Source organism: Parambassis ranga, chromosome 3 (genome assembly GCF_900634625.1).
Source record: "Parambassis ranga chromosome 3, fParRan2.1, whole genome shotgun sequence".
NCBI lineage: Eukaryota > Metazoa > Chordata > Actinopteri > Ambassidae > Parambassis > Parambassis ranga.
Window position 1 is genome coordinate 7,893,670 of NC_041024.1, and position 23,945 is coordinate 7,917,614.

Below are 23,945 nucleotides of genomic sequence, written 5' to 3' on the forward strand. Positions count from 1 at the left end.
CTGTCCTGTCTCCCTCTTCTTCTCCTCCTCTACCTGGCCGACTGTCAGCAGGATGGTTCTCCTATATGAGCCGGGTCCTGTTTAAGGTTTCTTCCTGTTAAAAGTGAGTTTTCCTGACTCTGTTGCTCTTAAGGGGGTTCAGGCTCTGGGTTTCTGTGAAGCACCTTGAGACAATTAAATTAAGTAAAAGGTGCTATATAAATAGGATTGAATTGAATTAACCATAGATCATTAACTATTAACATCAATTCAACAAAAGCTCAAATTGTTATGGACCCTTCTATGCAGTCATAACAAGAGTCTTACCATGATTCCAGCCAGACTGTCTAATCTCTGCTGGAAGTCCTTCCACTCCAGCTCCCCCCTCACACTGCCTGCATTCAGTGCCCTGAACATTTGTTCATCAGTCAGTGGGTGCAGAGATGCCAGTGCCACATTTAGCACCGGAAGGACTCGCTCAAAGGCCTCTTTATCCGGAAAGCTCACACGGCACATCAGCAGGTACACCTAACAGACGACACATGCTGTTAATTAATGAGGCCGGCAGAACAGACAGATAGTTATCCAATTAACAAAGAGTTTACCAATGTTAGATCAGCTACTCAACTACTATACAATTAAGCCAGAGGAATACTTTATTACAAGACCTCAGAAAAACTGAAAAGACCTTGGTGGAGATTTAAAATCACAGCTGTAGCAATGATGCATGGACCTGCTCCTATCACGACTGACACGTCTTTCAGCACCCTTACATGCGTGGCTCTTCAGTTTCATTACACAATCATCAAATTATCACATCTTTATTTCTTTGTGTGTGTGTGTGTGTGTGTAACACCTGCCCATCTGTTGTCCTCATTTACACTCATGATTGCATAACATTAAAATGAGTCTGCCATTTACTTTAGTCAGCGTTGACTATTTTTGGCAGTTTGTATCAAGTTTTTGATCTCGTCATTTTTTTACCTTTATTTTCCTGAATAGCACGTGTGGGTACATTTGTAATATTCTTTCTGTTTTTTTTTTGTGTGTTTCCTGTGTAGCTGGAATGTGAATTTTATGCACTCTGATTCCTTCAGCTTCAAGCAAGACGCCATTTTATGACAGACCATGATGACTGATGGGTGTTAGACTGTGAACTTGATGAGGAGGAGGAAGAGGAGGAGGAGGAGGAGGACGTAGCCAAAACTACATGTAAGGCAAAATGTGATTTTTGTATCTGCAGAAACCCTTTGCATATTAAGTGAAGTCAATGAAAATGTGTGAAACACATTAGCTAACCATTCTATCTATGTATTTACAGATTTAAATATTTCTTTCTTTTTTATTTATCCAACATTGTCGCACACGTCAACCATTCTTTCATTGCTTTTTGAATTTTTTTGACATTTTCATCTGTTTACCCATTACTTTCTGCCAACTGTTTCACCAGTCTGTGCCTTACTTATTTCAACTGATGAGTCATTACATGAAATGTATCCATTACTTTAGCTAAGTCTGTTCAATATTCTATCCAGTAGATACATGATCACACTGCTGCCATCATAATCTTAGCTAAATGTCACAGGGGTTGCTGAATGTGCAGCAACATACACACACACACGTGTGCGTTACCTAATGAATTAATGAATTGTAATAATAGTGTTTCATTATGTGTTTAAAATGCATTTTGAACCTTAGTTTTAGCAGTTTAGCTTTGTTAAGCCCAGCCTAACTAGCTTATTTTTGTCAGTATAATATTTAAGTTATTATTTAAAAGATTTCTTATTTAATGAAAAAAAAGTTTTAGGAGTATTCATAATTAGTTGTCTAAGAAAAATGATCCTATTATCATCATCATGACTATGTTACATTTAAAAAGCTGCAAGTATACACAGGTATATTCTGCATCTCATCGGATATCATGTAGTCACATACATGAGATCATGTTTCTGTCAGAACTGTTTCCTTTCGATTGGAAATCTGTTTTTAGAAGCGTTGCTGTGCACATTCTACCCTGACTAAGAAGGTGGTGATTTATTCATCATTTCTCTAAATGTTCCACTTTAAAATGATACGATCTATCATTCTAAGATAATTGTTTATGTTTCTGTGTCACATTGCAGCATGTGGTGTGGAGGTGTTACAGCTCAGTCAGTGCCGCATATGTATTTGTGAAGCATAAATACTTGAGTGAGAATCAATGCACTACATGTCTGACCTCTGACAGGGAGACAGGCACGACCAGGTAGTTTCCTCCTTTCAGAGCCAAGTGGCCTTTGTGGAACAGATCCAGATTCAGCTGAAGGTAGAGGACGGAGCCGTGGCTCCGTGTCGACAGGTGGCTACTGAACTTGCTGAGTAGCAGAGGATCAGGGGCAGAGCCTGTTGGCGTGGTGACGTTAGCGGCAACCTGACTGCTGCTGTTGACCCGGTGATGGATGTAGTCACTCAGGTCGGCTCCCAGATCACTGCTGTCTGGGAGGATGTCCAGTGAAATGCCAGAGAAGGGAAGCAGGGTGGTGATTTCCTGCAGGAGAAGAGCAAGTTACATTAGTGGTGAAATGCTGCTAAATCTGCTACCACGTACAGACACAAAAATAACTGTAGGTAGCATGTCTTTGGTGTTTTAGTCAAGGACAAATTAAAAGCACCAAAATCAGGACCCATTCCTCAGATGCTGTTGCCTCTGACTCACACAGAGCCATGGCATACAGTACAGTAAATAGTGTGACAATGACTCAAGCTCCAACATTGCTCACAGCCATCTCTCAGATTCACATTTCGTCTCCTCTCTTGCCATCCTCAACTGCTCAACACCGGCCAAAACCAGCTATGACTGATCAAAAAAATCCATGTTACTGCAGCCCAGTCCCTCATTAACGTAGACTGACGTTTAGGTTCAACAAGTAATTGACATGTGGTCACAAACAGCGCTCCACTTAACCTGTTCTGAGCACTCCACTGTCAAAGGTTGTTAAACACCAGTGAAAACTTTCTGTGTCTCTGTCTGAGCTGTGTTCTTCATCTTTAAATTTTGATATTTAACGCTTGCTGACTTCAAATGCATCTGAAAGAAAATGACCCCAAATGTGTTTTGTGTATTCCCAAACACTAATCCAATTATGTAACCAGCTGGCTGGCTGTCAAGCTCCTGACTCCCAGCAGACTCCCAGTAGTATTACCCATCCATTCAGGGCGTAATCCATGCAGCATTTGGAGGCTTGGCTTCGGCTTTGGACAGATGCGTCCGCTGTTGGTTGTTCTGTTTGGTGGGATTACCAACCAGATTGAGAAAATACATCAAACTAAAAAAAGGCAGTGGTGCCAAACGCCACGCTGTCTATAGCACGGCAGTGAGAGCACAGCACAGTAGTGAGGAAGCAGGTTTTCTTAATAGCTCTGTGATTTAGATTAAACCTTCAAATACACACAAAGTTATTTTTACACTGTTGTCTGGTACCCAATGCTCACCTGGCTCACCTATATATATATATATATATATATATATATATATATATTCTCTCTATGGCCACTTGGGGGGCTATAGAGTAGAGTATAAGTTCTCATAATACATCAATAAATACAGGGCTGATAAATACAATATATTCTATATATAGATATTAGCCCTGCACCTATGTATAATAGGAACTGGTGCACGCCAAGATGGCACCTGTTTCTTTTCGTTCTCATCAATCAATGCGTATTGTGTTAAATATAGAATACAGGGGTGTAAAATGTTGATTGAGTATTGTAGGATTTCCCTGTAGCCAGCAGTCTTAGTAATATGGAAGTATCATATCGCTCTTATCCAAAAGAAGCAACACACACCTAAAGAAAATCCTGCATAGCCTGTCTGTTGGTGTTTGTGATCAAACGGAGCATCTGCAGCACAAATACAGGCAGATTTCAGTGATGTGATAATCATCATTAATATTCCGTTCAGCTCTGCTGCATTGGGGTTGATGCTAGTCATGTGATCAGGTGCTATTAAGAATAAGTAGGAAAATAAGTGAGTAATGTGGGTTAACAAACAGCCGTGTGTGTGTGATTTATTATTTAATTAAAAGAAGTGAGAACTCACCAGCAGGCCTGTCCTCACTGTGACCACCAGTTTGAGCCAGTGTGGGAATTTGGAGATAATTTTGGTGATGAAGGTAGCAATGGTGTCCCCGTAGTCTGGTTTATGGAATTCTGCCTCATTAAGACTGTCAACCAATATGATGTAGTCTTCTTCAGGTAGCCTCCGTTCTACATACACACAAACGACAAGGATGAAACAACGGAGGCTGAGCACCATGCACAGTGTTTCATTAGGAAAGAGTGCGTCTGCTTCTTATGGCTAAAAAAAAGGTGTTTTCCAGCTCAGTGTATATTGATATTGATCATATTGTGCAGAAAGGGGGCAGAGGTCATTGTTGTTTATTACCTTGAAACAGGACACATCCATCACATCTCACATCATCTCAACTGTCAAAGCATCTATGTGAGCCTGTGAGGACCTAAACACTCACACAAGGGCTCTTCATATTTTGTGTTTTTTTCTAACTCGGTTAATGGAGATGGAGTAGACAAAATACTCCTCTACTCACACAGTGAAGGGCCTGGTCATCATAACACATCAATCTATATCTATCTGACTGCATCATGAGAAACTGAGCAGGCTAATAACATGCTAAACCTCTAAGCCGAAGTATTCTGTGTCCTTGAAATCCTGTGGGATGCTGATGATTCACCGGGGCAAAAATAACACTCATCATTTCCCTATGTAAATGACCAAACATCTGCTTCTCACTCCATGGTGTTTCAAATCATTGACCTTAACTAGCGAAAATAATCTATGAGCCCGTCACAGAGTCATTAATGAGCTGTTTCACACAGGAGATGGCAGCAGGATCCCTAATTGCAGACTGAGGGAAGCTGACAGTTTTCCACCTTAAAACAGATACTATTTTAAACTTTAAAACACTCTTTAAAATTGAATATCCCATTTGTCTTAAAGTGTGTGTGTGTGTGTGTGTAATTTCATTACCTTTGCGCAAGCTGGCAATGGGCTCTAGGATGCCCTTTCGAAAGGCAGCGATAGGGTCTTGGACGCAGGAACGCAAGCTGAGAGTGTTTTGAAGGTGAGGCTCTTGTACCAGCAGCTCTCTATAGGGGGCGAGCTGCGGTGCTCTGGCCAGCAGGGCGGCGATACTGTGCACAAACTCTGGTACCAGGCAGGTGTAGGTGTTGTCAGCCTGGCAGAAATGGTAGGCTACCACCTAGAGGAGAAGGAAATGGGTGAAAGAATAGAAAAAAATCATTTTAGGTTTTCACAATATTAAGCATATGTTACAGAGCGAGCGCCTCTCATCAGAAAAAAACTTCTCCCATTTTTAAGTCTACACTGTTGTTGAGGAGGCTGCTGGAAACATAAATGTCATTTGTTTCAATAGAAGGCTGCAGGAATGAGTCATAAACCCCAGATATATTTTATCTGGGGTTTCAGTTTAATGTGTTCTTTGTCCCCCAGTTTTTTGAGTGGGATTTTAGACGTTTGAAATAAGATTTGTCAACACAAGCTTAGGAGATTTTCAGACTTTATCCTAGTACACAAATTGCATCAGTAAATATCCCACAAGTGAGTTTTAAGCTTTCTTTTTGTGTCTTAGTGGTGGCTGCAACTGAATGGCACTGACTGAATGAATAAATAGAGCAGGTTAGGAACAGTGGGGGGAAAAAAAAAAATCAGACGTGCAGACAGGTGCCATAACATGGGATTTTCACATTACATGCACAACAGGTGGTGGTCTAAAGTGTCAGTTAAAGAAAATTCCAGTTCAAGTTCAAGTTCAAGTTCTTCAGACTTCTTGACTCTGTCTAATGTCAAATCACATGAACCTCGACATCAGAACATGAGGAAACAATCAGGTAAAAAGTTTGTTAGGGAGGCCCGAAACACTTTGATACTGCAGCTCAACATGAAGCAGGATCTTAAGTTAATAAGGAGTGCATTTTCTGTGTGATTTCAAAGACTTTATATCAGTTTAATCTGTGTTTATTTACAATATCTTTCCACAGCTAAAGCTGTAAATGTTATCAGAGAGGAACAAAAGAAGCTGAGCGTTATGAGATAAGAGTTCAGGGAGGACCCAAAACACAGACACGAGGCAAAAACATCAAACTAAAGCAGAGCTTTATTAACACAGAGCCAAAATCCCTCAATAGGTCTAAACTGAAAACATACAAGAATGAGCAAAACTAGCCAAGAATAAAACAAAGGAAATAAAACAACACAAGAACAAACCTAGGGTGACGACGAAGGAACAACACAGTGGGTGTGAACAGACCAAGGATCAGGAAGGGGGGGGTCACAAGACTTAAATACACACAGGTGAAGCACATCAGGGCGGGGCACGCAATCATCAAAACACACAGGAATACACAGGGAAGACCGGACTTTCAAAATAAAACAGGAAATACACAACAAGCATTAAACAGCAAGAAACTAAATACACCAGAAAAACAGAGAAAACCAAAAAGTGCAGACAAGACTACAACAGAACGACTATGGATCATGACACTGAGAGCATTATGTGTCTCAATGTGTTTCAATATTACACAACACACACAAAAAAGCAGGTAGCAGCAGATATAAAACAGCAGCTGAGTCATTTAATGTTCATGTTTTTAGAGAGAGCTTCTGAATCCAGGTTGGTTTCATCAGGCAGAAAGCTGAATGCTAAACAAGAGAGAGATGGACTTATCTTTTAAAACAATAACACACTTTTGTTTTAAATATTGAGATGGTTGGACTGTTTTGCGGAAGATGAGTAGCAATTGCTGCAAAAATAACAATGCTTATATGACAGTGCTTCTGGTTTTACAGGACCCAGCCTTTGTCGTGAGTGGTCCACATATTGTATAACGTTATCAATGATCTTTTGAGCAAACATCCTCACCATCACAAGTAGTCTGACTAGTTCCCATGGAAACTCTTATTGAGGCCAAGTTAGTAAATTTAGAAGCTTCCATGTCATCTGCGTGATGCAGTCAGCAGCATGTTCTACATGTGCACAGAAACAGAGGAGAACACTGACATTAAAATATTGTGTCTTAAAAAAAATGCTGATGCGTTTATCTCAACTGATCCCTGTTCAGTCTTTCATGAAAGCTTGTAACAGTCACAGCTCCCTGCAGTACTGTTTGTGATGCTGTATTATATTAGCATTACTTACACTTCTGGTGAGAGAAGTGTAGGGAAATAAACAGGGCTGTAAAAACAGCCATAACAAAATGATAAAGCAAAGGCAGTTGTTATAATGTAAATGTAATTTATTCCTTCTGACTCCAGGTGAGTCAGCAGTCTGCTCAACAACAGGATAAATAACTACACAGAGGTGTCTTGCACTGGCATTTGTTGGTGTCTTTGTAGGGACCAGTTGATGTTTTTATTTTGATTTTATTTATTTTTCCTTGAGAGTGGAACCTTTAGACCAGTATTCACTTCTGTCAAACATCAGGCTTATTTTATAAAGGCTCTTATATGCATTCTTGCAAGGACACAGGAGGATTATTTAATATATTTTTATATTGAAAGCAAAGTATGAACAAGGCTGCAGTCCCTCAAATAGCCACATGAAGCCGCCTCCAAGAGACTCAATCCTCATAGACCTGCATCTTAAAATGTCCACAATACTTAATTACAAATATTTACAGCATAGTATAAAAAAACACTTAGGTTAGGCCTCCACCTCACCCTTGGTGGAAGCAACACACTGAGCTCCCAAACAGCTGCTGAGGAAAAGTATGGCTTTATCCATCTTTACCTGCAGAGTGCTTAAAGTCTAGTAATCTAGTTAGCTTAGCATAATCAGTAATAATAGTAGCTGTGTGTTAAGGTAACAGAATCTGCCTGTCAACACCCCCATAGCGCACATATTACAGTTTATTATGTTAATCTGAGGAATAACCAAAACTATAGTAAGAGCTTGTCACATAAAATAAAGAAATGTTTTTTACGAGATAAAACGGGGTGTTTAGTGAGCGGTAGAGGCACTTTTTGACTGATGCCTCCCTTCTAAAGTAGCTGCTGGCTTCAGGTTTATGTTTGCAGACTGATGTGAGATTGGCATCAATCTTCTCATCCAACAAAGCTAAATCAGCACATTTTTTTTAAAAAAAGTGCTGAGCTTTAAGATCACAGTTACAGCCTATAAAAGAGAAATGTGAGCGAGAAGGTCCTCACAAGTCTAGCAATACTTGTGTGAGTCTGCACGTGTGTTTTGAGTTACCTTGGCAGCTAAGCATCTGACAGCCTCCTTCCTCTGAGCTGTGCTGTCGCTCGCTCCTGCAGCAGCACTCTGGTTGGGCTGGGAATCGTTTGCTTGTTTGGATCCAGCTTTTCCCTGCCTATCCCCACCTGAACGGAGCACAAAGCAACAACAACATCAACAACAACAAAAGCTGCCATTTGTACTCCTTAGATCCAATCTCAGGTGTAGGCAGTGGGATGTCAGGAGTGAGGACTACAAAGAAACACCATTAAACTGCTGCACTTAATTAAGTAAGACTGGAAACTATGACAGCACAGTTAGCACACAGGATGGCTGTTTGTGTCAGAGTGACCTCACACTGCATGTTGTATAGAGTTAAATTCAAATTAAAATGACAACACACAATTCAGATATCTATGAATAATGCAACAGTGCTGAAAAATGAATGCCACTCTTGCTTTTCTGTGCTGCTTTGCCCCCCAGCTTGTATAGAAAAAGGCTGAAAGCAGGTGATGACAGTGGAACAACATGTATTTGTGGTGTTTCTTATTTTTATAACACCAGGTGTGTCATATTTTATTCAAAAACAAAAACCCACCAGCGCTTCACAGCATGCTACGCACATTTATGTGCAAAATCTTTTTGTATGCAAGCTCATTTTGTGTAGTTTTTTTCCTTTCCCTCAGACAAAAGAACTGTTCCAGTGCCACTCGTAAAAAAGAAAAAACAACAATCCCTCTCCTCTTACACAACTGCAATCAGCAGAGAAACCTCAGGGGAGAACTTGAAAGAAGAGTGCGTGACCCAGTTACTAACTCCGTCCCAAAAAGTGATGTTTCTTCCACTATTTTATAAGAATTCGACTTTACTGGAGCAAACCGTAGGAACAAATTGTACTGAATAAAAGGAAGGAGTCTTACATTTCGGGGAGGAACCGGGGCTGTGAGGGATGCTGGGACCTCCCTGTGGTGTGCGCATGCCATGACAGCTGAGCGTCACCAGCCGCCATATGACAGCAGTCTTGCCGGATCCAGCGTTGCCCACGATGACAGCACCGCGTCCCTCGCAGCTGCTCGTTTTTCTCAGGACTTCCTCCAGACGACTGAACAGCCAAACCCGGCCGACAAAAGGTGTTTCCACATTCATGCCGGGGACTTCGAAGAGCAGTGGCTTCAGCATTATGTCAGTTTGTTTGAATGGCACCAATCTCCCTGGACACAGTGAGGGGGAAGTTTTATTAAGCATGCAGTGACAGTTGGGGGGAGTGCACACGCAGGTCAGTGGATGTTTCTGCAACAAGCTATATTTGTACGCTGATTTTTTACCCCGAGGTGAGGCCACAAAATACCTTTAGAGTCATCACTTGTGCGTCCAGCTGTGTTGTGTTTGCGGACTGAGCTCCTGTGCCCAGCAGCCCTTTGGTTGTCCAGATAACTCAGGTCCTCAAGTCGAGTGGAGCTTGTTGCTATACAGAGAGAAAGGGTGGGCAACTGAGTTCAAGAGCCTGAGAGAGAAATGTGCAAAGATACACATGCACACTGCGGATACTTCAATCAATTACTGTATCCACGGAGATGTGAGACAACAGTTGTTGCCTTTAATGATTAAATGCTCAATGACCTTGAGGAGATGAGAGAGAGAGAGAGAGAGAGAGAGGAAAAGAAAAGAACACAACACATCTCACTTCTTGTAATCTCAAGCTGACATGAGTCTGAAATGACCAAATGTTTCATGCTGTCTCACACGTCAGGACACCAAATTTTGTGATAATCAGTGGAGACACATCGCCCCCTTTAATGCAAAAATGTATCAGCTGTCAAGATCAGAACTATACACATTATTTCAATCAACAAATGAGCTAACCTGAAAAAATATTTTACAGAACACGAAGTACCAAAGGGCAAAGAAAAAGATAGTTCTTAACTCCCACGTTCACCTTATCCATACACCCACACACACACTACAGAGTTTACAGGTCAGCCAAGCTTGCAGCTCTCAAGACACTTAGACAAGTTACTGCAGAAAATATACTTTGTACTTTAAAGTTTCTTAAATTTGTTGTTTGCTCAAATTTACAGCTTATTATTATGACATCAAAAACAAGCAAGACAAGGCACAGTATGCACTGCAGTTCTATCACAGTTTACTGATATGATAGGATTGTCATGTTAGGTTGCAGTGGTGGAGGAAGTACTAAAGCTTGGTACTTAAGTAAAAGTACAAATACTCAGCAAAATATATACTTAAGTAAAAGTAGAAGTGCTACATCAACAATCCTACTTGTAAAGTAAAAGTCTTAAGCACTTACTTATAAATGTACTTTAGTACATTAAAGTATTAAAAGTAAAAGTACTCATGCACTGAACATATATTATTGATTTCCATTGCAAAGGATAAATGATGAGATTAAAATTAAAAATCTCATCATCAAAAAAATTAAAAAGTGTAGTTAATTTACATTTTCAGTACCCAGAAGCAGCTTTGGACAGGTCTGTGTGTCATGAGGCAGGCTGTCGGCATTAAGTGAACAGAGGCTGGTAATAAAAAAACAGGCATTCACTATTTACTTACTGTGTAAGTATTCCTGCTTTAGATTAATGTTATGATTAATGGATGGATTTGTGTTAGCAGACAGCAGCTAACTAGTTAGCTAACTGAATCAGAGCACCGGCATCATGACTGAGGCTCCTTATAGAAACACAGCTGGCAGCGTGACACCACCTCCATGCAGAGTCTGACTTCACATCAGTCCAGCACTGTGTTCATAAAATGTAACTAAAAATTTTTTTTAAAGTAACTACAATATTGTAGAATAGTAGTGGAGTAGAAAGTACAGATAATAGCTGCAAAATGTAATGGAGTAAAAGTATGCACTATTATTTTTACTTAAGTAAAGTATAAATACATAAAAATTTACTTAAGTACAGTAACAAAGTACAAATACTTAGTTACTTTCCACCATTGTTGGGTTGTAGTAATGTACCCTAACTAGCACAGTATGAGTTTTTTTTTTGTCAGTGGACTCTAAAGTCTGCGGGAAAAGCTGATCAACAGTAACCCACAGAAAAGGGGGAGGCCATGCAGGGAACCTGTCCACCCACCATCATCTTCATCATGGTGCAGGTTTTACCACAGAACAGGGAGTAATCTGGACTGTCACATTTAATTTGTAGTTGAATGTGACAGTCCATTATAACACTGTTGTTTCATGTTGATGGTTTGTTAGAGCTGATGAGAGCCATGCTGTACATCTTTACTCTTGTCCTGTCCATATTTTTTTACACAAAGCAAACCTTCAACAACAATTAATATTTAATTACACATTTTATAGCTTAAAACAGCCTGGGTTTGGTCATTTATTCTGTCACAGCTGTTGGACTTTCTTTGGAGCAGATGGCAAGAAAAAAAAGTGAAGAATTTAAGGCTGCCTCCAGTTTTCTTTCTCTGTGCTAATGAAGTTGAATCTAATCCACATGGTTTATGAATCCTGGCAGAAAACCAACTAACTAGATTACAGTCGCTTGGACATCTAAATTTCTTTGGTTTCTGTATTTTTATTTTTGTTCTCATTTATATGATAGGGATGCATCATTCAGTTGAAAAAATGATATTTGTATGAAAATTAGATTTTTTGTTTTGTTTTGAACGTTTAGTGAGTCTTTGTCATTCATTTATTAATATTGTTAGAGTCGTGTTGCTCTAAAACGCCAATCAAACAGACAAGGAGGTAACTTCACATTACTATAATCACGTACTGTACATGCTAAATGCCGCTGGTAATCTCTAAGCATATAGGGATCTGCAGAACGTACAGTATTTGAGGTGTTATGGGCTTAAAGCTTTATAGCAGCGATTATATTTACAGCTGGCGAGCAACATCCTTAAGCATCCTTCGTAATGACAAAAAAACACCGGAGCACAGTCTGATGTAAGCCCTCTTAATGTTTCACATTAGTGTAACACTGGACCATCCTTTACTCCTCTCAATTTAGAACGGTGAGAAAGACACGCTGAACTTGCTTTTTGAAAATACTCCAGTACATACAGTACAGTACAGTTCACACTTTGGCTGATCTGATTATATTCTGATAGTATGCCTGCAGCAGAGTGAGAGAGAGAGAGCATTAGTGTGGCCTGTAAATATTATAATTTACAGGGCTGTAAAGAGCACAGGCAGCCTGCTCTGTGTGGACAATGACAGCCCCCCAGGTGCAAGACAAATCAATTACACTGCAATTATAATGAAAGAAAACAGATCAGGGATGAGAAAATAATGTACCACGGAGGAGTGAAAACATGAAATCCCGTCCAACAGGTAGAAGAGGCCAGGGACTTGCGTGAAATTACCGTAATTGTGTCACATAGGAACAGCAGTGGAGAGCTAAGAATTAAAAAAAACATCAACGCAGTGAGAGGATGGAGCACAGTCTGCAGCAAAACAGTGTGAAGGAGGTGTGGAGTGGGATGAGAAAGATTGCTGGCTAAAGACAACCAGGCCAAATGGCTGAGTGGACCAGTGATACAGTGAATGAGCTAAAGCATGTTTTCAGGGACACCAGAACAGCTCATGCCTGCGCAGTCCAACCTAACCCACACTCTCTGCCCACCTTTTGTGTTCTCTGCTGATGACAGCGAAGCTGATCACCCTACAGCCCTTGTTGATCCTTCATCACTTTAAAGGTCAGCTCTGCAGCCCCGGCCCAAGCCCTCAGTGCCTCTGATGGCATTGCACAGACACTAGCAGACCATGAAGCACCCATTCAAAAGACCCAAATTCAACCTGAGAGCAATAATCCTACATTTTAAATACCATTGTTTAATGTCTGAGGGTGAAGTGTGACGATTAATGCCACACTTAAGTGCTAAAAGAGTAATAACGTCATCAGAATAGCACAACAACAGACAAAACAAGTGGATGTAGCACCTGTGTCATCATCCACTGGTTTAATGTACTACCATTATAAAGCTTTGAGTTTTACATTATGGATATCCTTTTAAAGCCAGAATTGACCTCATCATCTATTTTACTCTTAAATTGAACCAAAATCTAAAAATGTACATCAAGCGGTATCGAAGAGCACCTATAGGACAGTAAACCCACTTCGTTTTACAATCAGTGGCGTTATTCCCTACTGGTCGTTAGAAACAATGCAGGAATGGGGCTCCATCTATGGACTTCAACAGACATGAACCATTCAAAACTCACTGGCTGTGTCCAAAGTCACTCACTCACTACTCCCCATATGGGGACTTCAACTCAAAAAATTAATAAAACAAACACAACGGGTCGTGTTACATTCCTTAAACGATCATTATATTTGTTAAGATGGCTAACGTAACTTTTGTTCCTGCTCTACTCACCGCTCTGCATAATCTATGATGGTACATATCACTAATGTAGTGACCATTGGATGGACACTTTTCATGTTGCATTGTGGGATACAGAGGGCCCTAAATGGGGTCAAATATTTCTCACAACACATTGATACAGCACTACAAAATGACGAAATGTATAGTGAATAGGAAGTGATTTCAGACAGCCACTGTCTTTCACATCTTGAGTCTAATCAGTGGCAGCCAGTTTCAATCCGAGCGTTGAGGTCGTTTGGTGCAGGCTAGTCTGTACTTTGCTTAGAGCAACAGCAAGGTCCTGTGATGGATGGATGGATGGACTGAAAAAGCATGTAGGTCACTGGTTCATATATCAGTTTTTGTTTTTGTTTACATAAAGATGCATTTTAGGATTAGTTTTGGGCTGAAACTGTACATATGTTTTACACTTGGGATTTTGTATACAAACAGCATACACTGTGTTAATTAGTGAGCTTTAGAGGTACTAATGTACAGAAATGTACATAACTGATTGAATTTTTCTCGTTGCACACAAGTTGTTTGTGCTGCTGATTCAACCACACTATAAATAACAGTGAAAAGAATAGGTCATTGGGTCAGTATAAGCTGAGAAATCACAATTAAATAACTCTAAGTTTTAGAACTTACACAAACCGCAATTATTTGTACAGTTTTAACTAACGGCAAACACCAAAGAACAAATGTCAGATGGGAGCAGCAGTCCTCCACAGGAACTTACAGGCTGATGTGACTTTTGATTCATTACATCACCTTGGTCTTACACCACAAAGGAAACAACTGAAAGGGCTTAATAAGGGGGTCATTCTTGTCAAGATTTGTGCCACCTCACACCAGTCCCAAGGTCTTAAACTGGATGAAAACATAACATGCGAACGTGACTCTTCCAGAAGTCCCTTTTGCTCAAAGTCCTCCATAAAAGGCTGTGTGATATGGAGTACTGGAGTATGCAGTAGTGGCAGGGCATTGCAGAGTTGTTCGTATCAGAAAAGGCTTAGTTAGTACCATTTAAAAGTCTGGTTTTAGTAAAAACAACCAGCCCCAGGTGTGAACCATCATGCTGCAATTATTTAATGAGGCAGCATCGCCTTGTTCTTGTGTTATTTTTTGATGTTGCACAGCTGCTCCTTGTTTTTTTCTTTCTTTTGAGAAGAAAAACATTATATAACTATTTGTAAAAAAGGATAAGAAAGAGCTAGTGGTGCTTTTCTATGGCTGGCCCTTCACATCAGAGCCCCAGTGTGCAAAGATTTATAGTTTTAATAAATAAAGCTGCTTTAAATCATGTTCGGTTCTGAGTTTATATGGAGAGGAGGAAAGAAAACTGATGGTGTGAATCATCTTAGAGAAAAAAAAATCTTTTGGACATAATTATACAGCTCTGCCTCTTTGTGTCCAGCCAAGCTAAGATAAACTAACTATGTTTATGAAACACAAGAGTGGTGTCAGTGTCCTCAAATATGCTCCTTTTATTTGAATTTGTCTCTGCAGCTTGTGCAGCTTGTGTTCCCTTATCAAAACTAGGATGCACCAGTGCCTTTGTAGGCCAGTGGCACTGACATGATGAAGAACTGTACAAGGCTGCTACTGCAGCATTTTACACTGAAATACTCAGTGGACTCTTGCTAATTTAGACACTAGGAAAGGATGCATCTATACAGTAACAGCATCTGAAATAATAAAAAACACAGAATGCTTTAGGCACCCTTTCCACTGACAGCGATCATACTGTACATGCCGCTTCCTGCCAGAATAGCCTCGTGCAGTCTCAGTACACTGAAGAGGTGATGAAGCAGGCAGCTTGTATTGACTCTGTAAACTACCTTTAGTGTTCTTGTGTTTGCAGGAATCAGCATTTTATCTGAGGAAGGACACACAGGCATATAAGGTGAACAAGCATCCACCTTTTTTTTGTAGAATTAAATCTGAGCTTCTGTAGATAATACACACATTTGTTTTTCAGTTGTTTGCTCTTAATTTTCTGCTGCTGCTTAATGTTACACACACTAATGTATAGGCTGCATGTTCCTTATAAATAATACATCATTCATTTTTCAAAGAAAGCATTCGTGTTAACTAGCGTGTGTATTTTATATAGTTACGATGTGCTAATATCGTTTCTTTGTGGAGTAAAAAAAAATTTGCTCTGAATTTCATCAAGAGCGCCTAAATGAAAGCACCAGCTGACAGAAGAAACTGGCAGGCGTTACTGTGAATCCACTCCTTAGGGAATCTTTTCCTTTGCTCCCACCACATATGAAATGACATCTAAGAGAAGAAAAAGAGCCTCATGCACGAGCAAAGATCGTGACTGAGAGAGAAAAAAAGGGGGGGGGTATTTTTCTGACAACTAGAGTCCTCCCAGGACATTTAACAGGTGCTGCTCACTGTGTGTGCAACCAGCCTCGGTGTGGTAAGTAGAGCACCAGCACATGGTGCAGTGAAGTTTTAAGCATTGCATCACAGACATCTTGCACTTTATTAGATGAATAGCTGTGAAATGTCAAGTCAACAATCAATCCAATCAATTTGCCATTCAGCCAATATTAATCATGCCATTAATTAATCACACAGGTCACAGCTGTCACATTCATACCCTCATTAGCCGACTTCATATGCAGCGTAACAGAAGCTCACTAATTATGTCTGTTATGTATAAAAGAATGGAGGTGTAAAAACGACACATTTTGGTTTTATGGGGGGCTATGTGTGGGACTTTTTCTTGGCCAGAAACAGTGACTTCCTGGAGTCTCTGGTAGCTGACTAGCAACCCCGAGGTGACGGCAAAACTCCAGGAAATACGTGTTAATTAGTGAGCTTTATATGGTGCTAGTAGGCGGCTTTGATTCATTTTGCTTGACACTGTTTCCAGGCTTTCTTCTAAGATCTTTCAATGTTCTCAGCAAGAAAGTGAGCAGCCACATGATAATCTCTAAACATATTTTTTAAATAATAAATAAATGAAGGTAATCATACCTGCCACTGAATTTGGACGAGGCATCGCAAGGGAGGAGGTGCTGTGTATGTGATGTTGGGGGAGGGGCCTTTTCGGTGCTGGTGGAGTCCTGGGCTCCATAATTTCAGTCCTAGGTAAGGCCTCATCTTGAGGTTGAACTGTCAGATTGTCTCTGGTTGGCCCAGGATGGCGGTCCTCGTTTGAATGGCCCATTATGCCGGAAACGCCCACAGAACCTTCCTCTTTAGTCGGGACCTCGCTGGAGGCGCTGCGCTCCTCATTCTCAGAAGAACTAGTGATGGTTGCTGAGCAGTGCAAAAAGAAGGTAGAGATAACAAGGCTAAAAAAAGACGAACATCTGTCAGGAAACATGTGCTTACTTGCACATGCACCTAAAATTGACTGGAGACTCTTAACTGAGCAATACTATCAACACCAGCAAAACTCAACCAGCATAGTTATCTGAGTTTTGTTGCACCCAATATGGCCTTTGCCCTTTTGTATTCAACTATAAATACAAACTCTATTTAAGGAGAAAAAAAGTGTCCTATTTTGGGAGAATCAGACCCATAAGCAACAAAGACAGCAGTGTCCCAGTTTTGACAGGAGGGAGCTGAAGCCTTGAGGCTGAAGTGGCACAGAGCTGTGGGGTAGGGGTGCATGTTGGATAAAGACTTAAAACTAAATTATATTGCATGTAACTTCCTAACAGCATGTGGCATTTCAGAGAGGGGTTGCATTCGGTTTCTGTGAAATGGAAAATTGTCGTATATCGAGTTAAATAGGCCAGTGAGTTTCGTTAAGCTCACTCTTCTAGTGATGCCTGGCTTGGCTTCACCTAGTGTAAATAAACACCCTGAGCTCATATAATGTTGACAGATGGCCTTTGGAAAGACAGCAGCAGCAGCAGCAGCAGTAGCAGTTCTCACCTATAATTCCACTATCCTTGCTCTCCAGAGTTGAGGTGGGGCTTTGAGATGGTGGTCCAGGGCTGCTCCCACGACAAGGCGCAGGACTGCGTGCAGGGCTGGAGAGGGTTCCGCTGGGGCTGCTGCTGGAGCCGCAGCGGGGAGAAGGTAGGGGTAAAGGCTGCGGCAAAGACTGGCCTCCTCCAGTACTGGTGCTCAGGGTTGAGGTCGGGCTCTCTGAACAAGGAGAGGCGGTGCTGCAGGTCAGAGTGGAGCTGGGACTCCCCCCCTGGGCGGAGGTGTCACACTGAAAAGCAGAGAGCAGAGAAAGCAAGTGAGTGACTCTGAGGAAGATGCAGAGGGAAGAAACAACAGAAACATATTTAGTGAAATCTTTTATTTTTAAAAAGTATGGTAAATTAACAGTGTCAGTTGTCACCCTTTTAGCAGTACTTCTCACTGCGTGACAGTGTTTGCCTTCATGCATGCTGTTTCTCTGTGACTCTTTGAGTGCAGATGGGAATTGAAAGGATAATTCCAGTCATTTTCACCCATGACTGTCATTTTCCTTGTTTTTCATAATGGTGCCTGCCATGGCTGGTTGTGTTGAAAATAAAATCACCTGTACTTTTACTTTTATCCTGTAAAAAGTCCCTGTCCGTGCATATACTGTGAATTGTGAATATGCTCACAGCTATATGCACATTTGCAGATTTTGTAACACTGGATGAAGGCACCATTACAGTGGGTGTTTCTGTGTTAAAAGTACATGCTTCAGTTGTTTTTGGCAGCACACTGGACTGGAGCATGTAAAGGCTGGCAAATTTTGAACACAGTGAGGCTATTATAGTGCAAAAAATCTACAGAGCTAAGAGCTTAGAAGGCTGAAATTCTTTTTTTTTTCCAACAACAGTTAGCATGGTTTGATCTCAGAAGAATCCACTCTGAAGCCCACTTGTCAGAGGAAATTCTATACCAGCATAGATACAGTTTTCTATTGTAGCTCTGCTATAATTTATAACTATACGAAGAAATGCAGTGAAAGTTTGTGTTCCTTTAGTTTTAGAGGATTTGTGTGTCTTCAAAATATTTTTAAAACCCTGCAGATGCTTGGATATCTGAAATCTTCAGACCTTGTTGTTAGTTGTTTTGGTTGCTAGTTGTAGCATAGTTTGACACCATTAGCAGAGTGCCCTCCATTGGCAAAAAAAGTCCAAAACTCTGGAATTCATAGCAAAATATATCAAGATAGATAAATTGGTGGGCTATAGATAAAAAATGTAATTTCATTTATTTTATTTTTAGGTGAACTACCCCTTTAAGAGATCCCAATTGCTTTTTAATGTTCAAAACCATATAATCAAATTTTTTACAATATAATGTATAATACATGGACATTTTTCTGTTTTGAACGTTCCGTATGCTCTTTATTTGATCACGTGAACTTCAGGTCTCTTTGTAAGTGATGCAACATTTCTGCAACGCATGCAGTGACCGTTGGGAGACGAGGTAGCAGGAGTTTATACAGCTCGCTGTTATTCCCTTTATACCAAAGCCTCATCTATCTTAGCCAGGACAACCCACATTCCTCATCTGAGCCTCGCTATCTCTGTGTAACTGACTGAATCTGGAGCTCAGGTGGTGGAATGAGGCTGAGAAAATGGGCCAAGGCTGAGCAATGCAAAGGCACAGAGATGGAGAGACATAACCTCTCACAATAACTCTCCACACAGAGAGGGGTTAAACTAATAGGGCGCTGAGTGTACAAATGGAGGCCTGGGGATGTGTAGCAACACAATTAAAAAATCAATTTTACCAAAGGGGGTTTGAGTGCTCAATCTCAATCATCAATATTAAAAAACTATAAAAGATTATTTACAAATGAAGGTTATATCTTGAACAATCCATCAGCTTTTTAAATAACATGACAACAAGGGGCCAGTAAATCAATATGCTGCCCTACCTTCTTTTCCCTCCTGTCCTCCATAGGAGAGCTAGCAGTGCCGGGCGTTGCTTCTCCCAATAAGAAGCATAGTCTGGTCATCAGTTCCTGGGTAGAGAGGGAGGAGCCAGGCTGGGGCTCCACGTGGAGGTCTGGAAGACACACACATTCAGGACGAAGGGATTAACATGTAAATGGAAACACAGCAGGCTAAATGAAACCGCCGTCCAGTCTCATGCTCAGCTTAACCTTGTAAGGTTCCCAACCAACAGCATCGGCAGCGGGCTGCACGAAACGTATGCATCCACAGGTCAGCACGTCCCAGCTGCACTGATTACCAATGCACAGACAGTGGCTTTCCAGTCCCTGGTTGAGTCAGCAGCGAGAGGTTGTGTGAGGTTGTGAGTTTGCCCGTGCACACGCCTGCCAGGTGCTCTTGGTTAAGAGACGGGTTGCGAATTTCAATGAGCTCCATGTCGACTTGTGGAGCAGAAAGAGGGAGTGCCTTGGCTCTGCCTTCACTATTGCCCCAGGAGAGATTGGCTGACACAGGCCATGTGCTGCATTCATTTATCACTGTTTAAGGCTCCCTGATGCTTTGACCTCCAACCCCCCCCCCTGCTCCTCCAACGTCCACACTCAACTCAGCAAAGTAAGGCTTTAACAGTTTTCGCATCTCTGCGCAGCTGAGCAATGCACCCCTCCGTTCCTCACACCTCACATCTACGTACTGTTATCATCTGAGTAACATGCATATTGATTAGGCGTATAAACAGGATGACAGGACATCACGGATTACAGGAACACCTCACTCCTCCTCGCAAACATCTTTTTCGATTAGACATCATTTTCATTTCGCACTCCCTCCTCTGATTCTTTCTCAATCTGTCTTGCTGGCTCACGCTCTTCCTTCAAAGGTGCTGCATCATATCTCACTTACCTTCAACTCAACTGTGTGCCAAAGACAAGCCTACAGCCATGAGGGGATCAAGGTCAGTTTTATGAGGCAAGCCTCTGTCGTTTCTGTTCTGTGTGGAGCTCCACGGTGTCAATACTCGTTTTTTTTTTTTTTGCAGCTTGAAAATCTGCTGAAGACTTGGGTAGGATGTGTATTTCAGCAAGGGGGAGGAGAGAAAACTTTACATTTAGTCAGCACAGCACTGAGATCCAATCTGGAGTAACATGAGGACACACACTGAATGTCCAGTACTATTCATCAAACCACCCAGCAGTTGCCATTGGAAACGGGAAGCTGAGAGGTGCCTGGCAACCAGGATGGAAGATGCCTCATGAAATCTGTTTAGCCTAAGGGTAGCCCTCTGGTCAGAAACACAAAGCAAGCTGGCAAAGATGTGGATATTTACACCATTATTGCTTTAATTTCATCTTAACCGCACATGAAACATGCAGAGAAGTCAGGTTAAAGCCTCAGGAGAAACTGTGTTAAAACAATGAATAACACAGAGACATCAGTGTTCTCACACACACCTGAGAGCAAAAACTTGATGCAATGCCTTTCAGATGAAATTAAAACACACACAGACTCGCAGGGACACTCTTTTCCCTCTTGAACCTCACATCATTCATTCTCTCTCCTCTACCTCATTCTCATTCAGCTTCACTGATCAATACCTGGGAAAAAAACAGACATGATGCTAAATACACGCCCACACTCTCCTGTTCTCACCTCTGTGGTCTGCCTTGCCACGGCACGAGGCAAAGACAAGAGGTTCTCTCGCTCTGGAAGAGCCATCCACATACTCCAGCTTCCTTACCCGTCCTTCGGCCACAGCAAAGAGGCAGAAGGGAGCGGGAGGGAGAGCAGGCAGGGTGGGAGGGAGGAAGGGAGGGAGGCATCGAGGGTGGAGATAGGGAGGGATATGAAAGAAAGTGAGTGAGGGAGAGAGAGAATGAGAGAGATTAAGCCTTCCCAGATGAGATCTGTGGTGCAGAATTTGAATTGCGTCCCAAGAGTACAAAGCAGAATGTACAGAGTGCGAGCCATGCATGCAAACAGTACAATATTCACTGTAGCGTGGGCGTTTATCTATAATATATTAACACAGCTAATGTGTGTGTGTGTGTGTGTGTGTGTGTGGTAGGGACAGCGGTGCACTCTGATGTGTGTGGGTGTGTCTCATTTTATGCAACAACATCTCAGGGTTCTTGGAAGCACAGATTCTTTAGAACTGGAGCGTTCAACAATGAGATGTTTGCAAAATGTCACGTTTTTATACTCGAGGTGGTTCAGTATCTGAATTCTGCACACAGAAACCCTGTGCTGCTTCAAATACCCCACTGTTCAATATGTGACTTTTTCGCATGGCCACCAATGACATGAAAGCCACAACACTGTACAGTGTTTTTTTCCTGTCATATTTGTTCGGCCTATATATGAGAAAAACAGGGCAGTATACTGCATGCGGTGTAATGTAATGTATTTGCGCCTGTTTTTCTGAATGGCTGAACCTGCTGCAGGACACTGCCACCTAGTGTATCTTTCATCCCATCCCAGGTAGGCAGAGAAGTTTTAGTATTAAAATATTGAATGCTTCCATAGACATGCATATATTATATGTGTTTACTAGATTCAAAACTAAATTAAATATTCACAGAGAAATATACATCATAAAAATGCTAAATTTGACCCATTTTATTAGAAGGCGCCATAAAATAAACTCTTTACTTTTCATGTTCGTCATCTAAGTTTGCCTATCCTTACCTTAAATGTACATACAGGCACTGTAAATCAAATTAACTGTGAGTGTTTTATCACTGGTGAAGCATCAAAAGCCTGGAAGCACCTAATTCAACTCAAATGTGAAAATCTCTTAAGAAACTCATCAAATTCTTCAAATAAGTTATGTGTGCCAAGCCACAGCTTCACTAAGTCCACAGCCAACACTGTGACAGTAAGAGGGCCTTGAGTACATTTTCTATTTATTTTGTCTCTACAGAAGATTTAACACACAGGAAACTGATACAATATCTCAAAGTTGACCTACCTAATTGGGGTTCCTTGCCTTAAGTTATGTTGCTCAATTATTTACTCTGACAATCTGTCATATGTTTTGGGGCCCTGGGGGGGCTCGGTCTGTACGTTCTCTTATTTTCTGTCACATGCGTGGAACAGCTGAAACCACAGAAGCTCCCTGCTAATCAAAGCAAACCCATAAAAGCCGTCTGCTATTCTTAGTCATTCCCTGATGTGCAGCTCCGTATCATTCTCCGTTGTTCATAGTGACGCCACGCTTTGTTTTGATTATCATTATTAGTATTATTATCACCATTTAAATTCAACCCACCTGGAAACCTGATGCAGGACTGAGAGGGGACTATGTCGGCCTGGCGAGGGAGAAGAGGGGAGGACGGTAATGAGATGGAGACGCCCTTGGTCAGTCTCATCAGCTTTAAGGGGCTTTCGGTGTAACCGCTGTCATGGTCCTGGTAGTGTGCGGCACGCCGGCCGCTAGTTTTCTGCAGGGTGCTGTGTGTGAACACCTCACCGCCTAGGAGGAGCAGTTTGTTAAGAGAGGAAAAAGCAAAGTTGATTCAGCAGATCACAGAGTATAAAACATGCTTTACTGTCAGGCTGTCACTTGGAGGCATGTTGCTGAATGATGTAATGGAAACTTGTTTTTTCCCAGATCAACTATTTAAAGGAACTGGATCACACTCATCAAACAGGTTACAGTTATTATATTTTTATTCAGTATTTGTGTCCTTTTCATGTTCGAGCCAGGCTTTTTTTAACCACATAAGGGGCCACAGATCTACTGCCAAACATCACACAGTCACATGTTACATAATTTGAAAGTTCACAAGGATCATTCGCTTTTAATGTAAGGAAGACTTTCCATCTTTCTGCAGATGATCAGAGCCATGCCGATGTACTGTAAACACACTATATCACTTTAATGAGACTGACACAGTTCTCCATCTCCCTCTCTGTTCTTGCTACCCAGTGCAGCACATAGTTAAATATTAATGAGTAACATGGTTGCTCTAATACTGAGTTCTACTTATGTTCATGTATCACCACTGCGCCATCTGAAATCTCTTCTTTACTGCAGCATGTTGGCAAAATGCCCCCCACCCCCAAGAAAAATAAAAAATGTTCCTTCTAAATGTTCCTTCTATTTATTCTAACACTCTAATAAACATTTGCCTTATTCAACAGCCAACATAACACTTGAATATAAAAGAAATGGATGGATTATTAACTCACTCACACTTAGTGTGTGTTTAGTAGGTCAGCATGTTTGCTTAACCCACTCTAACTTCATCTGACACAGTTTAAAGGAAAGCTGCGGGACACTGTGTGAAGGACGGAACACACTGATGAATTAGGCTAATTGAAAAGGCTCTACTTAAATCACCCAAGAGAAGAGAACCTGAACATTACAATCAAATAATAAAGGACCTACAACAGTAAGATTCATTTCCCCATTTGTGACCCCAGGACAAAAAAAACTGTGATTTTAAAAAAACACTACTATAGAATTAAGTGTCATTTTATTGTAAAGAGTAAAGTC

The 23,945-nt window shown here is 41.2% G+C and overlaps 1 protein-coding gene across 1 annotated transcript in view; it reads right to left on the minus strand.

The window, feature by feature from the left end:
* The window catches only part of LOC114432938 (protein TANC1-like), a 32,241-nt gene that overhangs the window by 8,186 nt on the left and 110 nt on the right, over positions 1–23,945 (minus strand). Inside the window, exons 2-13 of the mRNA XM_028401065.1 lie at positions 22,716–22,919; positions 21,098–21,190; positions 19,432–19,562; positions 17,490–17,775; positions 16,581–16,865; positions 9,583–9,699; positions 9,155–9,445; positions 8,253–8,380; positions 5,009–5,240; positions 4,061–4,227; positions 2,198–2,506; positions 307–507 (exon numbers count right to left, since the gene is read on the minus strand). Of these exons, the coding sequence (XP_028256866.1) occupies positions 307–507; positions 2,198–2,506; positions 4,061–4,227; positions 5,009–5,240; positions 8,253–8,380; positions 9,155–9,445; positions 9,583–9,699; positions 16,581–16,865; positions 17,490–17,775; positions 19,432–19,562; positions 21,098–21,190; positions 22,716–22,919 (2,444 nt within the window). The remainder of the gene's footprint in view (positions 1–306; positions 508–2,197; positions 2,507–4,060; positions 4,228–5,008; positions 5,241–8,252; positions 8,381–9,154; positions 9,446–9,582; positions 9,700–16,580; positions 16,866–17,489; positions 17,776–19,431; positions 19,563–21,097; positions 21,191–22,715; positions 22,920–23,945) is intronic.